Here is a 16,251-nt window from a genome sequence, read left to right on the forward strand (position 1 = left end):
AGAAACGTGAAAATATAGAACATGCCACGATTTTCATATACTTCGCTACTGGATACGACTCCATTCAAAAGAATAGAGTTGATATTCATGCGAGTTTTGTTAGTCTGACAACACACCAAACTCATGCGAGATTCCCACGGCTGCGGGGGTCCCATAGTGCTTTACAGCTGCACAACCAGCCATGACACTGCATATTGTCACGTATGGTGGCGAAAATGTACAGTACATGACTGCGCACTCACTGACGAATCATGAAACAAGTTAAATGTACCCAGGTGACAGAATGTAACGTCACTTCAAGGGAATTCATTTTATAGAGGGGGAGGAGCTTTATTTTTGTGATCCAAAGCTCCAAATCCCCACATTTACTTCACACATTCATAGAGATACAAGATAACATCCTCTCTGCCTGCAGCCACCACTAGGGGGAGCTCAGGGTGGCAGCAAAACACAACTCGTTCTACCTCAGCAGAGGTTAGACACAGCGGGTATAGATGCCTCAAGATGTAAAGACGACTCCAGTTACGTACCACCAGTTTACTAGCGTTGAAGACCCCCTGATAACAGGACCCTGTGTTTAGAAGGACGATGCCAAGACCATGTCTCTGGTTTTCCTGCCACATCCCGATGTATCTTTCACTGCTGCGGAAATAGAAAGTACAACATTGTAATTATGTGCCCTGTGCTCCAGTCCCATCCAGAGCTGCAGCGAAGACTCTACATATCCCCAGTCCTTCCTGCTGGTGCAGTGACTGCACAAGTTCTGAATGGTACAAAAATCCTTCCATCCCACTTTAAGCCTGTGTGTCAGTCTTTACTGTAGCCCTGACATTCTATTTATGAAGTAGGGGTCTCATCTCCCGTGACCACATCACTCACTTGTCCGAGCTTTCCCAGACTCCGTATCCCGTTCTCTTGTCCCTGTCCCAGGTCCCGGTGTATTTCCAGGAGGTTGTAGTGGATGTCTGGTTCTCCAAGATGCCGAATCCGTGCCGCATGTTATCCTTGAAGTAACCTTTATACACAGATTCATCCGCATACCTGCAGAATATAGATGAGGCACGTCATTCACCCCCATAGGATCATCACACACGGAGCACAGGCTGTACTACCTCCATACACAGGTGGTCATCCTCGAGCCCAGGACCCAGAGCACACCTCTGACTCCAGCTGTTCTGCAATGTATAGAATGTATTTGTATGGCCCATCTAGGGCCCCATCACTTGTCTAGGGCCCCATCACTATCCCAGTTTTACTTACTCACAGATTCCATATCCATGTATGGCACCGTTCCTCCAGTGACACTTATAACAGTCGTATCTGTCGCCGGAGGAGTCTGGGATCAAACATATTCCAAAGCTGCAAGACAAGTAATTACTCCACGTTACATAGAGATTATAGCTTTATAATGGGCGTCATATACTCTGCTACTATAGATCAGGCAAATCCTGAAAATTGAACCCCCAAAACCCCCTTATTTGTCCTCAGTGGAGAGAAAAGCTCATTCAGATCAAAGGGAACATGGCCTTCATTTAATTACTGTGGGCACTGTGACTTTATAGGATATTGTGGCTGACACTGCTATGAGGGCACAGGAGCTTTATGGAGCAGTGTGTCTGCCCCTGGTAGGAGGGGGCACCGTGGCTGTCACTGTAGGAGTGGCACCGTGCCTGTCACTGGTAGGAGGGGCACCGTGCCTGTCACTGGTAGGAGGGGCACTGCGGCTGTCACTGGTAGGAGGGGGCACTGCGGCTGTCACTAGTAGAAGGGGGCACTGCGGCTGTCACTGGTAGAAGGGGGCACTGCGGCTGTCACTGGTAGGAGGGGGCACTGTGGCTGCCACTGGTAGGAGGGGGCACTGTGGCTGCCACTGGTAGGAGAGGGCACCGTGGCTGCCACTGGTAGGAGAGGGCACCGTGGCTGTCACTGTAGGAGTGGCACCACGCCTGTCGCTGGTAGGAGGGGCACTGTGCCTGTCACTAGTAGGAGGGGGCACTGTGGCTGTCACTGGTAGGAGTGGGCACTGTGGCTGTCACTGGTAGGAGGGGCACTGTGGCTGTCACTGGTAGGAGGGGCACTGTGGCTGTCACTGGTAGGAGGGGGCACTGTGGCTACCACTGGTAGGAGGGGGCACTGTGGCTACCACTGGTAGGAGGGGCACTGTGGCTGTCACTATTACAAAGGCTTGCATGTTTGGGAGACCCCAGTGTGCCATCACTGTCTGCCATCATGTCTATGTGATTATGCTTTATACTTTGTTTACAGTGAAGCATCTTACCCGTCTTCTTGTCCGAATTTGAAATCGCCAACGTGATTGCGTCCATTTGGCCATTTTAGAGTTCCCCTGCAGGGAGAGGGGAGAACGTCTATAAAAGGTACATTATTTTATTTCTTTTAACTCTAAAATCAGAAATTCCCCAATAAATAGATGTCCCTGAGACAATTCTAGCTGGGTGACAATCAACATGGCCCCTAACACAGCACTAAGGGGTTGTCACCGAGCTTTCCCAGACTCCTGAATGGCAAGTCTACCCAATTATAAAGTAATATATCCTGCGCTTCTGCATCAGTGCACAACTAAGGGGCCGACCACACTGACATGTTCATGTAGGTTTCACATTTGCGAGAAACGTGTGAACATGCATGCATTATGACCATACACTTATGTATTTAACATTGTATACGAGGTACAGGGTAGATTGTGATCTGTTTTAATATGTTTTTTTATATGAAAAACATACTTTTTCACTGTAAGGTTTTTTCTTAATAAAGGTTTGTAGCTCAACACTTCTTTTACTTGATCACAAAAAATGTACGCGTTAATTGTATGGAAATGTAGATTCATAGGTTTCCATATGGTTTTCATTGACTGCAATGCTAAAAAAAAGTAGACGTTTCCATACTTTTTGTGGGATAGAAAAGCGTGTTAGTGGCTGAATTAAAGGTATCAACAACTGATGATTTTATCTTTTCTGATGTACAACTAAGTAGATTTGCCATGCAGGAGCCCAGGAAAGCTGAGTGACATTTCCTGTATGAGCTGTAATGGTGGCCATACTAACCACCCATCTTTCCCACGTACTGACTGGGGATTTCTTGCACCCTCCTGGTACAGACTAGTTACTCACTTGCCATGGGGTTTACCCCAGGACATGTCTCCTTCGTACACGGCGTTCTTAAACCTGCCTTCATTCCTATAGGTGTATTTCGACAGTCGAGAATTCGGGGGGTCATTGGATTCTCCAGTTTTCCCCCATAAAGGAAAATCCCGTGTTCCCTCCAGTCTCTGCTGTATCAGCTGATTCACTTTCCAGCACCACAGCACCTAGAAGCCAACGCAACAGATTGAACAGTGATTGGAGGATTCTGTGGGCAACGAAGGTTGAATGCGTGAGAAAAGCGCAGCAGAAAAACGTGCCATTCTCATCCACACCTGCGCCATTCTTTGCGGGCATCACCCTAACGTCTACCAGAACTGTCCTGCCCCGATAGTTTGTTACTATGTACCAGTGCAGGTAAAATGTATCAGTCTGTTTATCTCACACAGGATTGTCTAAACTGGACACATTGTAGCAAACTCTCAGCTGTGAAAACTATTAGGTCTGCACAGGTTTTCAGTCTGAAAGTAAAGAAGAATGTTCCCGATCACTGACAGCAAGCAGAGATCCTAAAAAAAGGTGAGAAGTTGATACAAAGTCTATCAGTGAAGTGCAGAACTTGTCATTGCACGCTGCGTCACCTGATGTGGCTGCTCCTTCGTGGAAAGGAAAAGCTCCTCTTCTGGTGTGACGATGCGTAACACGAAGCTGCAACAGAGAACAGGCATCAGTCCCATCATGTTGGTAGCGGCGCCCATCGCCAAGGCAGATGTTGCTCAGCCTGCCATCATACACAAAGCTGTAAGAGTTACCCATCCAGCCAGACAACAGGACATTTAGCTGCGGTTACACGCTTGCGGTTTGGGTGCGTTAAAAAACGCAACAAAAAGGCACTTTGAAAGACGTATCAATGGGACAGGTGCACTGCTATTACACTTCCCGCTTCTCTCCCGATCAGGAAGTCATATCCAGTCCTGACCAGGAGAGGAACAGGAAGTGGAGTCGCAGCGCGGCTTCCCCATTGATTTCAATGGCTTTGAAGCCGGTGTCCACACTTTCTCCTCTGTCCGCTGATGACAATGCTGAACAGATGGATGGGAGTTCCGATTTACGATAGAGGACAGACAACCCCTATAACTCTTGAATACTACCCCATCAAGTTTTCAAACTGGTGCCACCAGAGCGCTTTTAATTTCATTTTTTTTAATAACAAAACTGTATTGATATATGTATGATGATATACTTGGCAATTGTTGTACAACTACTTTTGAAAAACAAAGTTATCCAAAAGGTGTAGTATTGCAGGGTTAAAGGGGTTGTCTGGGATAGGTCATCAATAGTAAACGTCCTAAACAACCCCTTTAAGCGGCTAATAACAGGAAGCAATAGATTGTATTCACCTGCACAACAAGTGGGTACTGGTCCATTATGTCTCCACCAGAAGCATGAGTGGAGACATGACTTAGCCGAGTTGAGATGGAGGGGATAGCCATATGACGCCTACAGGTGCTGATTTGCAGATGGGCTCAGCATCTGCGCTTGCCTGCCGACCCCGATGTTGTCATGCCGATTCCTCTGTAACCATGTCCGCTGCTGTCTCCCCTGCCGACCCCGCAGCGCTCATTGCTGCCGTCCCTGCTGTGATTTTCCCTGGTGGCAGGCTCCCAGCATCGCAACCCCACAGCTTTCATTGCTGCTGGCCCTGCTGTGCCTCCCCAGGGCAGCAGTCTCCCAGCTCCACGACCTCACAGCTGTCATCACTGCTGGCCCTGCTTTGCCTCTCCCTGGTGGCAGTCTCCAAGCTTCGCGACCCAGCAGCTGTCATTGCTGCCGGCCCTGCTTGGCTCTCCCTGGCGGCAGCCTCCCAGCTCCGCTGTCACTCTCTTGCATCTGGCTGCAGCATGCCGCTTGTTGGCTACCTTCTGCCATGCTGACACCGCTGGCTTTACCAGTCCTGCTGCCTGTGCGTACTCCTGCTTACACTGGGACTTCTCCTCCACAGGTCCTGGAAGGGTCTTCTTACAATATTACATGTTATAGTCACTGATTATTTCAGAAGGATTGGTGATCTGGGTATTATTCTGATTACCAGACTTGGGAGTCAGTGGAGAAAATTGGGTTGTACCTCATTTTTTTTGCCTTCCCCTGGATCAGCATTGGGGGAGATGGGGGTGGGGAGTGTAATAGACTGAAATACTCATATGTCCACCTATTTCACTCTAACATACTATGATAATGAATGGAGTATGTCAGACACCGTTCATGGCCATCATGTGATGGATCCGTCCGCAGCCGCATCCCTGTGTTTCTATGACTGAACAGTAACCCCGAATGCCCCAACACAGATAGGACCAAAGTCTTACTTGTTCAGTTCAGATTTTTGCTTGACTGTGGTGTCCACCCAGACGGTCTGTAAGTCACAGATGTGAGGCTCATTACCCTATAAAATAAGGACAAGAAAGTGTTAAATCAGATATTTGACTCCTCTGTGGTTGCAGTGATGTGATAATGTCTGCCACTATTGCTACCACTGTCTACTGCAATTCATGCTCCAGCCAGCAGGTGGCGCCATATTCATATAAAGCAGCACACCATGAAAAGCTCAGTTCTAGGCAGATTCAGCCATCAGATGACTTCACTGACTGCTGTTATTTCCACTTTGCCTTTACCATATATTTTTGTGCTTTGATCAGATGCCACTGGATGCCGCATGTATAATATATGTGTCAGCTGCAGGATACATTATAACGACTGCTGGTTATTATAACAGTGTGATATAATATTGCAATGTATCTGGGAGTATTGTGATTGGGCGCTCAGTGTCGTCACCTGCAGGAAGACCAGCAGATCATTAAAGACCAGGACTCTGTCATATCTGCCGGGTGTCACCGTCACCGGAATATTCTTACTGTCTTCTTGTAGTCGCCGATCAGGGGTACAAAGAGCGACCTGCGGTGTGATACAGAGGATCCGATGTATCAGCCATTCACAGACTATAGAGTCACATGACAATTATCTAATCCATTAGGGCGGACTCAAACGGGCGTGTTTGTGCGCACAATGCACAGAGAACAGAACTCAATCGATTTCACTGGGCTCGCTCTTATTACTCATTTTTGGGTGCACATTTTGCACATGAAAAAAGCATATTCAATTTAAGTCTGCATTTGCGCACCAAAAGCCCAACAGAAGTCTATGGGAGGTGCAGAAATGCACACTCAATACCTGTGTGATTGCGCAATATGCGGGAAAAAGAAAACACCTGGAACCAGTTAGGCTAAAAAGCCTTTTAAATCGCAGAACGGCTGTGCCCTGCGCCCGTGTGAAATGGCCCGCAAGTGCAAAACATGCAGTTAGATGTGCAAAAACACGTTGTTCGCGGCGTAACTGCGTTGCGCTACCGCAAGTGTTTTTGTGCATACGCTGGTGTGAGTCTGCCCTTATACAGATGATTAGTACACATACAGTACCATACGTACACTCAGACTATGCACATTTACCATACACACATAATATATCAATACCATACACACATAATATATCAATACCATACACACATAGTACACACGTCATACAGATACCATAACAATGCAACACACACAGTACACTTCTATAACACACAGTACACACATACCATACACACACAGTACACACATACCATACACACACAGTACACACATACCATACACACACAGTACACACATACCATACACACACAGTACACACATACCATACACACACAGTACACTTCTATAACACACAGTACACACATACCATACACACACAGTACATACATACCATACACACACAGTACACACATACCATACACACACAGTACACACATACCATACACACACAGTACACACATACCATACACACACAGTACACTTCTATAACACACACAGTACATACATACCATACACACACAGTACACTTCTATAACACACACAGTACATACATACCATACACACACAGTACACTTCTATAACACACACAGTACACACATACCATACACACACAGTACACACATACCATACACACACAGTACACTTCTATAACACACACAGTACATACATACCATACACACACAGTACACTTCTATAACACACACAGTACATACATACCATACACACACAGTACACTTCTATAACACACACAGTACATACATACCATACACACACAGTACACTTCTATAACACACACAGTACACACATACCATACACACACAGTACATTAATACCATACACACATAGTACACACACGTCATACATATACCATAACAATGCAACATACACAGTACACACATACCATACACACACTATACTTCTATCATACACAGTACACACATACCATACACACACAGTACATCAATACCATACACACATAGTACACACGTCATACATATACCATAACAATGCAACATACACAGTACACACATACCATACACAAACTATACTTCTATCATACACAGTACACACATACCATACACACACAGTACATCAATACCATACACACATAGTACACACGTCATACATATACCATAACAATGCAACACACATACTATACTTCTATCACACACAGTGCACACATACCATACACACACAGTGCACACATACCATACACACACAGTGCACACATACCATACACACACAGTGCACACATACCATACACACACAGTGCACACATACCATACACACACAGTACACACATATCATACACACAGTACACACATACCATACACACACAGTACACACCATACACACACTATACTTCTATCATACACAGTACACACATACCATGCACACACAGTACACATTTATCAGCACAGCGCCCTCTCACCTACCACCAGTTTGCTGGACACCGAGCTCCACAGTGTTTTGGTCTGGGAGGCTTCGTCCAGGGCTTGGCTTATGAATGTCTGTAATCTCCCATATGCAGTGATGGAATCTGTCAGAGTCGCATCCTGTATGAGAAACCGGATGATCAGAGGCCGCTGCTGCACATGTCTACATTGTGGCATATGTATTATTTTTTGTTTGCCACACAACACACACAATTTTGGCATACGTGCCAAAACTGCAAATTGTAAAGTTTTCTGAAGGGCCCCTACGCTTTCCCCCAAAGTAGGCGTGGCCTAACATTAGGGGGCGTGGCCACACAGCCTGTAAGATTTATTATAATTTCCATCAGCTGAAGCGTACACTAGTTTGTATCTGGCTCAGGCTTCAGTCTGGGCCATGAAGGTGCCACCAGATATAACGAATCTAGTAAGAGACTTGCACCTCCGTAGGCCTCATGTCCATCGGCGGATCGCATTCCGCATGTGGGAGCCCACAGCCTAGTCCAGCCCTGCCCGCGGCCGAGGACCTTGCGTACCTGTCCGGGTCTTCTATTTTCTGTACTGCGGATGAGTGCGGAGGTGTCGGCCGGGGCGCCGGCGCACAGTACATTTTGCTTTTTTAAACCACTGCTTTCCCGTGGAATCCGCGGCCCATCTATAATTCAATTGACTTCAATGGAAGCCGTCCGTGTGAAAACAGCACTGAAATGGAGCATGCTGGGATTTGTTTTCCGGACCAAAAAGTCTGCAAAAAAAATCTGCATTCTGTAATTCCGGGGCGGACGCCCATGTATCCCTACAGGAGGCTTTAATTGTGGATTCCGTAATTCAAATCCTCCTGTGGACATTGGGCCCAATACATGTAGCACTTCACCCAGCGCATAGTACACTAGGTGTTACAAATATCCCACCCCTAGAAGTTGTCTGATGGAATGAAACTTTCTCTGTGTGATTGTAACGTGGTTTTATACTCTAGTCACATCCAAAGCTGTATACACTGCTTATTTCCTTTTGGTTGCTCTAATTCAGACACTGATTCAGCAGGAGGCAGTAGAAAGATGTGACATCCAACAAACTGAGCACTAACAATTAATGGCAGAATTGTGGCTGTAGCTTTGGATCTGACTAGACTAGAAAACATGAAGCATTAGCAGAACTTTGATTGCAGCTCTGGGTATGACTAAGAGAAAATATAACTAAAAACCGATTCAGCATTTGACAACAGACAGGTGCATTTGCGTGTAAATGAGCCTCCCTGAGCTGTATGCAGAGAACAACAGGTGGTCGGTTACCTGTATACAGTCCCTTTGTTCTGCAGCTGAATACAATGTTATCAGCGCTCCCGTGGTAAATCACAGCGTGCGGTTCCTGCTATCAGCTCTCCAGCCGAACGATGGATTTCAAACTCAACTAACAATCATTTGGACGAAAAGCAAACGATGGTAGCATTTACATGCAGCAATTATTGCTCAAAAACCATCGTCTGGGCACATTTTGAGCGATCATCGTTGCGTGTAAATGGGGCTTTAGACTTGTGCAGGTCTGTCTCTACATCATAGGCCATACCATTGAGAGGGTTTCATTCAGCCGTGACAGTAGTAGTGAGTATTCCTGCACATGATTCCGGAATGGCTCTATGAAGGCCCTCTGCAGTATCATGTGGACGGGGGTCTCCGATTGCTCCTCAATCAGCTGCAGGAGGAGTTTCTTATTTCCCTTCCAGTAGCTGCTGCAGAAAACAGAAAAATAAAACCAATCAGGGAAACCGGGCCACTGGGAAAGAGTAACATTACTGCGGAACATAAGGGCCTTCAGCCACTCAGCTTTCCATGGGTCCTGCATGACATAACTGGGGATATGCACCATCAGGTGACAAGGCAGGTAATATCCTCACATCTACCCAACTTTCCTAGACTCCATAAAGGTATATCTATCTGGTTATGTAGGGGACTAGAAAAGCTGGGTAACAACTCCGTGAGAGCGGTATAGAGGCCATGATGCCCAGCTTTACTGGGATGGGAAATTGCTTAACGGCCAACTAGGCAGATATGGTGTTCAGGGCTGAATGCTTGGTAAATGCCGCTGTGCGAGCTGTAATGCCCACCATATTGGGTGCCACCCAGCTCTCCCAGACACTGATATAACTTATAAACTTGAGAAGAATTGTGTGTTCCTCCCAGAGAAGCCGAATCTGGGATTGATCCCTATTGGGATATTGTGGGGGTTAGCAGGGGCTCCCCGCCCCCGCACTTCTCAACTACTTACCTCGATTGTTTAGCCGATTTTTCAAATCCTTTCATCACCATAAAATTTGTAAATGTGGAAATGTATCTGCGGGAAAGTGAAATCAGCAGAGAGTTATACAGAGATACAGCTGAGGAGGGGAAGGTTGCTCATTAGAGATGAGCGAGCGTACTCAGTTCGGGTGTTTTTGCACTCGAGCACCGCTTTTTCCGAGTACCTGACTGCTCGGACGAAAAGATTCGGGGGGCGCCGGGGGTGAGCGGGGGTTGCAGAGGGGAATGGGGGGGGGGGGGGAGAGAGAGAGAGCTCCCCCCTGTTCCCCACTGCTACCCCCTGCTCCACCACGCCGCCCCCCGAATCTTTTCGTCAGAGTAGTCAGTTACTCAGAAAAGCGGCGCTCGAGTGCAAAAACACACGAACTGAGTACGCTCGCTCATCTTTATTACTCCTCAAAAACCCTCTGTGCTGCTGTGGGCATGCGGATGAGACCATTACATTGTGAATGGTCGGGTCTTACATAAAGTCTAACCCTGTAGAGTGAAAAGTTCGGACACTTTCTTATAGGCGCTGCATTTCTCTGTTCAATTCCTCTCCATTTTCAAAATCCCTGCTTGCTCTCAGTGAACGATTTCTAGAATCGCATCCATTCTAGCAGCCCTAGTACAAATCTCACTCCTGTCCTGATAGTCTGTTACAATGTATCAGTCTGGAGTCCAGGCTATTTATCTCACAGACTGGATACAACTGTAACAAATCCTCAGCTGTGTTAGAATGAAGTAGAATACTTGCAGTATCTATGAGTTAGGAATTATTCCCAGGTGCCGGAGTGCATCATCAGCGTGCCATGTGATTCCTCCACAATTTACTAGTTATGTAATGCTGTGCGCTTCATGTGATAAGGCTACAGTCCCACGCGTAGGTGTGATATTGGGCTGAGAGATCGTGCTGGTCAGCGTGCGTTTTACCCGCGGATACGAGGCGTTTTTCATGCATAAGTCACTTCTGTGAAATTCCGAAGCGCTTGTTTCATGCGTGTTGGAGGATCGACAAGTGCTTGTCATTGATTTCAATGAGAAACATCACACTCACGTGCACGGCACGCAATGTCCCATTGAAAACAATGGGCGATGCGTTCCGAAGGCTGCCAAAAAAAATAGCACAAGCAGCGCTTTTGTTTTTTTAACAGGCATCATCGCTGTGAGGGAAATACATAAAAATGTTTAAAAAATGATTCCGTTCAAAAGAGTCGAGTTCGTATTTGCACGAGTTTTGCCCGTCTCGCAACGCAGAAAACATACACAATATTCACGCTCATCTGAATGTAGCCTAAAGAGCAATAATTCAGGTTAACGTGTGCACGATTTTCAGAGTGTTACCCTTGTGTACGTGTTCCTGCCATGAGGATGTGCCGACAACTGAGTATCCTTGGCTGACTTGTGGGATAATGCCCTTTGTCGGCACCCAGCTTTCCCAAAACTAAAATGAAGCAACGCTCGTAGACCAAAAATGTAGTGGACTGGAGACGGCAGATAGATGGGATTCCCCGGCTGGTGACTAATACAGTCAGGTCAGATCATGTGACCCCGCACCGTGTCACGGGGGCGGAGGGGCATCTATGTGTCCAGTCTTAGCAGCGCTATTTATAGGGAAGTGCGCTACAGGCGGCCAGAGCCAAAAGGAAAAACCAGATACTCTGCACTAGCTGATCATATCACTGTATCTAGTCCCATCATGTGTGATACTGTCTGCTGTATCTAATCCCATCATGTGTGATACTGCCTGCTGAGCTGTGTATCTAATCCCATCATGTGTGATACTGCCTGCTGAACTGCTGTATCTAATCCCATCATGTGTGATACTGTCTGCTGAACTGCTGTATCTAATCCTATCATGTGTGATACTTCCTGCTGAGCTGCTGTATCTAATCCCATCATGTGTGATACTGCCTGCTGAACTGCTGTATCTAATCCCATCATGTGTGATACTTCCTGCTGAGCTTCTGTATCTAATCCCATCATGTGTGATACTGCCTGCTGAACTGCTGTATCTAATCCCATCATGTGTGATACTGTCTGCTGAACTGCTGTATCTAATCCCATCATGTGTGATACTTCCTGCTGAGCTTCTGTATCTAATCCCATCATGTGTGATACTGCCTGCTGAACTGCTGTATCTAATCCCATCATGTGTGATACTTCCTGCTGAGCTTCTGTATCTAATCCCATCATGTGTGATACTGCCTGCTGAACTGCTGTATCTAATCCTATCATGTGTGTTACTTCCTGCTGAGCTGCTGTATCTAATCCCATCATGTGTAATAACTGCCTGCTGAGCTGCTGTATCTAATCCGGTCATTTTTTAAAATCAAGTTTTTACATTGAAGGGGTTTTCCAAGTTCCTTCTTTTATATAGTTTTGGGCTCCTGAGATAGGTTTACAAGAGGTCACTGATGACTTACCTCCTGACCTCCCACTGGCTGCAGCAGTCACATGGGTAAACAACCCACATGACCACTGCTGGCAATGTGAACAGAGAACCATTGTGGTGGCGGAGGAGCAACGCACAGCGAGAGGAGAGTATGTGTTTTGGTTTTTTAAACCCACCTCGTCCCCCTGACTGCCACCAATACTAAAAATATCAGAAAAGCCCTTTAAACATAATAAAAACAATGTACATTTTGAAAAATTATCATGTTACTATGCTTCTATTTAAGAAAACCTAATATCTGCAGTTTTCATACTAACCACCAAGCCTAATAATAGCCGGACACTTCCTGTTCTGTAGAGAAAACCTTTCCAAGGGAGGATCATAACAGGGATGATTACAGTGAAAGAGGACACCTATATATTAGATAACGCAGGATGCACCATTCACAATAAATAATGATCAGAGCTCACCTCCTCCCCCTCCCTGCACAGGTCATAGAGCAGGCCCACAACGCTCTCCAATAAAAGTCAATGGGTCCCCTCTTGTCCATTGTGTCTATGGCCAGTGAGGCAGCAGTAGAGAATAGGAAGTGTCAGACTATTATTAGGGAAAACGGCAAGAGGTTGGGATTTTTATTTAATACACATAGTGAGATGGAAACTAAAAAAAAAAATCAGTTTAACATAAAACCTTGATTTAAACAATAGGTCCTATTCTGATGACACAATACTTTCCCTCTATGCTGCATATTTTTTTGCATGACTGAAATACGTGCGCAAAATACATGCAATCAACGGGTCCTGTTCACTGCGTATTGCGCACATTTTCTGCGTGCATAATGCTGCACAAATACGTTTGTGTGACGCAGGCCTTAGATTGGAGTGTGAAGCACCAGTCCAAGTACATATGCTCCATTATCAGTACGTCTACACCACCCACACAGGTCAGGGCTGCAGACATGCTGTAATACTCACTCTCTGTACACCTGAAGGAACTGACTTTCCTCCGTCACGAGGTAGAGGTCCTGGATGTCCACTGCTAGATCTTCGTAGGCTTGCTTTAGTGTTTGGAAACATCCTGCTGTCAGATCCCAGACACTATGGAACCTTTCATTGAGAAGTTTCAGCAACTTCAAATAATCATTACCTAAAAGATCTGGAACATCTGGGAAAAAATGGCAGAAGAGTGATGTCAGTAACAGGGGACGATGCTATAGTATAAGGTGTGTGGATCTTATGTCTGATCACAGTGTAATTACATCAGTGATGTCAGTAACAGGGGGCGGGGCTGTGACTACCTCTCAGACATGATATAGAGGCTGGTTGTCAGCAGTAATAGATGAATAGCTGTTACGGTAGTATAAGGTGTGTGGATCTCATGTCTGATCACAATGTAATTATATCAGTGATGTCAGTAACAGGGGGCGGGGCTGTGACTACCTCTCAGACATGATATAGAGGCTAGCTGTCAGCAGTAATAGATGAATAGCTGTTACTGTAGTATAAGGTGTGTGGATCTCATGTCTGATCACAATGTAATTATATCAGTGATGTCAGTAACAGGGGGCGGGGCTGTGACTACCTCTCAGACATGATATAGAGGCTGGTGGTCAGCAGTAATAGATGAATAGCTGTTACTGTAGTATAAGGTGTGTGGATCTCATGTCTGATCACAGTGTAATTATATTATATCAGTGATGTCAGTAACAGGGGGCGGGGCTGTGACTACCTCTCAGACATGATATAGAGGATGGTTGTCAGCAGTAATACATGAATAGGTGTTACTGTAGTATAAGGTGTGTGGATCTCATGTCTGATCACAATGTAATTATATTATATCAGTGATATCAGTAACAGGGGGCGGGGCTGTGACTACCTCTCAGACATGATATAGAGGCTGGTTGTCAGCAGTAATAGATGAATAGCTGTTACTGTAGTATAAGGTGTGTGGATCTCATGTCTGATCACAATGTAATTATATTATATCAGTGATGTCAGTAACAGGGGGCGGGGCTGTGACTACCTCTCAGACATGATATAGAGGCTGGTTGTCAGCAGTAATATATGAATAGCTGTTACTGTAGTATAAGGTGTGTGGATCTCATGTCTGATCACAGTGTAATTATATTATATCAGTGATGTCAGTAACAGGGGGCGGGGCTGTGACTACCTCTCAGACATGATATAGAGGCTGGTTGTCAGTAGTAATAGATGAATAGCTGTTACTGTAGTATAAGGTGTGTGGATCTCAAGTCTGATCACAATGTAATTATATTATATCTGTGATGTCAGTAACAGGGGGCGGGGCTGTGACTACCTCTCAGACATGATATAGAGGCTGGTTGTCAGCAGTAATAGATGAATAGCTGTTACTCTAGTATAAAGATACTATTACACGGGATAACTGTCAGGTGCATAAGTATCCAACAGCCGCCCCATAGACTGAGCATTCACACAGAAGCTGTAGTCGTTCAGAGGAGGTGTCAGAGATGACTTCTGGCCGGCCGCCTCCATTCATTGCAAACAGGCAGTTGTTCATAGATGAATGTTCACAGATGGTTGACTGCCTGTTTACAAGGGCAGATAGTTGCTTGGTTTTTAAGTTAACTAAAAACCAAGCGACTAACAAGAGAGTGATTTCTTGCTCCGTGCCGGTCGGTGGCTGGGTGTACATGGGACGACTATCGCAGAAATTCACTGTTTCCAATGATTATTTGGGCGATAGTTGCCCCGTGTAAAGGTGCCTTGAGGTGAGCCTTATGATATAGGGAAACGGTACATTCTGTGTTGACGTTCTCATTTACCTGTGCCCTGCAGTAATCGGTTTAGGATGATGGTGTTAATCAGTGACAGTGAAGATAAGAAGTCTTCCTCTATTTTCAGCAGAATCCCAGCCTCTGTGAAGATGACGTTCTGTAACGAGTGAAGCGATACTTTGATTATTATTAGAGATGAGCGAGCGTACTCGGATAAGCACTACTCGCTCGAGTAATTGGCTTTATCCGAGTATCGCTGTGCTCGGGGCTAAAGATTCGGGTGCCGCTGCGGCTGACAGGTGAGTCGCAGGGGGGAGCAGGGGAGAGCGGGCGGGAGAGAAGGAGAGAAAGATCTCCCCTCCGTTCCTCCCCGCTCTCCCCTGCAGCTCCCCGCTCCGTGCCGGCACCCGAATCTTTAGACCCGAGCACAGCGATACTCGGATAAAGCCAATTACTCGAGCGAGTAGTGCTTATCCGAGTACGCTCGCTCATCTCTAATTATTATCTAACAGCCCACGGACGGGTTACAACTAGAGATGAGTGAGCATACTCGCTAAAGACAATTACTGGATTGAGCATTATCCTTAGCGAGTATCTGCCCGCTCGGAAGAAAAGGTTCGGCTGCCGGCGCGGGTGAGAGGTGAGTTGCGGCAGTGAGCAGGGGAGCGGGGGGAGAGAGGGAGAGAGAGATCTCCCCTCCGTTCCTCCCCGCTCTCCCCCGCCGCCAGCAGCTGAATCTTTTCTTCCGAGCGGGCAGGTACTCACTAAGGGCAATGCTTGATCGAGTAATTGCCCTTAGCGAGTATGCTCGCTCATCTCTAGTTACAACCCCACAATGAGCCACAAACGGAACATTTCAAATAACATGTTCAAATTCTGTAGAGTAA

The 16,251-nt window shown here is 46.2% G+C and overlaps 1 protein-coding gene across 10 annotated transcripts in view; it reads right to left on the bottom strand.

The window, feature by feature from the left end:
* ALS2CL (ALS2 C-terminal like) overlaps nucleotides 1–16,251 on the bottom strand; it is a 703,387-nt gene that overhangs the window by 22,205 nt on the left and 664,931 nt on the right. For all 10 annotated transcript variants that reach the window (XM_066585161.1, XM_066585160.1, XM_066585155.1 and 7 more), the window contains 13 exons: nucleotides 15,413–15,521; nucleotides 13,584–13,773; nucleotides 10,204–10,269; nucleotides 9,505–9,667; nucleotides 7,942–8,061; nucleotides 5,928–6,047; nucleotides 5,462–5,538; nucleotides 3,740–3,806; nucleotides 3,129–3,325; nucleotides 2,279–2,344; nucleotides 1,261–1,359; nucleotides 880–1,041; nucleotides 531–642 (listed from right to left, as the gene is read on the bottom strand). In XM_066585161.1, coding sequence (XP_066441258.1) covers nucleotides 531–642; nucleotides 880–1,041; nucleotides 1,261–1,359; nucleotides 2,279–2,344; nucleotides 3,129–3,325; nucleotides 3,740–3,806; nucleotides 5,462–5,538; nucleotides 5,928–6,047; nucleotides 7,942–8,061; nucleotides 9,505–9,667; nucleotides 10,204–10,269; nucleotides 13,584–13,773; nucleotides 15,413–15,521 — 1,548 coding nt within the window. The remainder of the gene's footprint in view (nucleotides 1–530; nucleotides 643–879; nucleotides 1,042–1,260; nucleotides 1,360–2,278; nucleotides 2,345–3,128; nucleotides 3,326–3,739; nucleotides 3,807–5,461; nucleotides 5,539–5,927; nucleotides 6,048–7,941; nucleotides 8,062–9,504; nucleotides 9,668–10,203; nucleotides 10,270–13,583; nucleotides 13,774–15,412; nucleotides 15,522–16,251) is intronic.

Source organism: Eleutherodactylus coqui, chromosome 12 (genome assembly GCF_035609145.1).
Source record: "Eleutherodactylus coqui strain aEleCoq1 chromosome 12, aEleCoq1.hap1, whole genome shotgun sequence".
NCBI classification, from domain to species: Eukaryota; Metazoa; Chordata; class Amphibia; order Anura; family Eleutherodactylidae; genus Eleutherodactylus; species Eleutherodactylus coqui.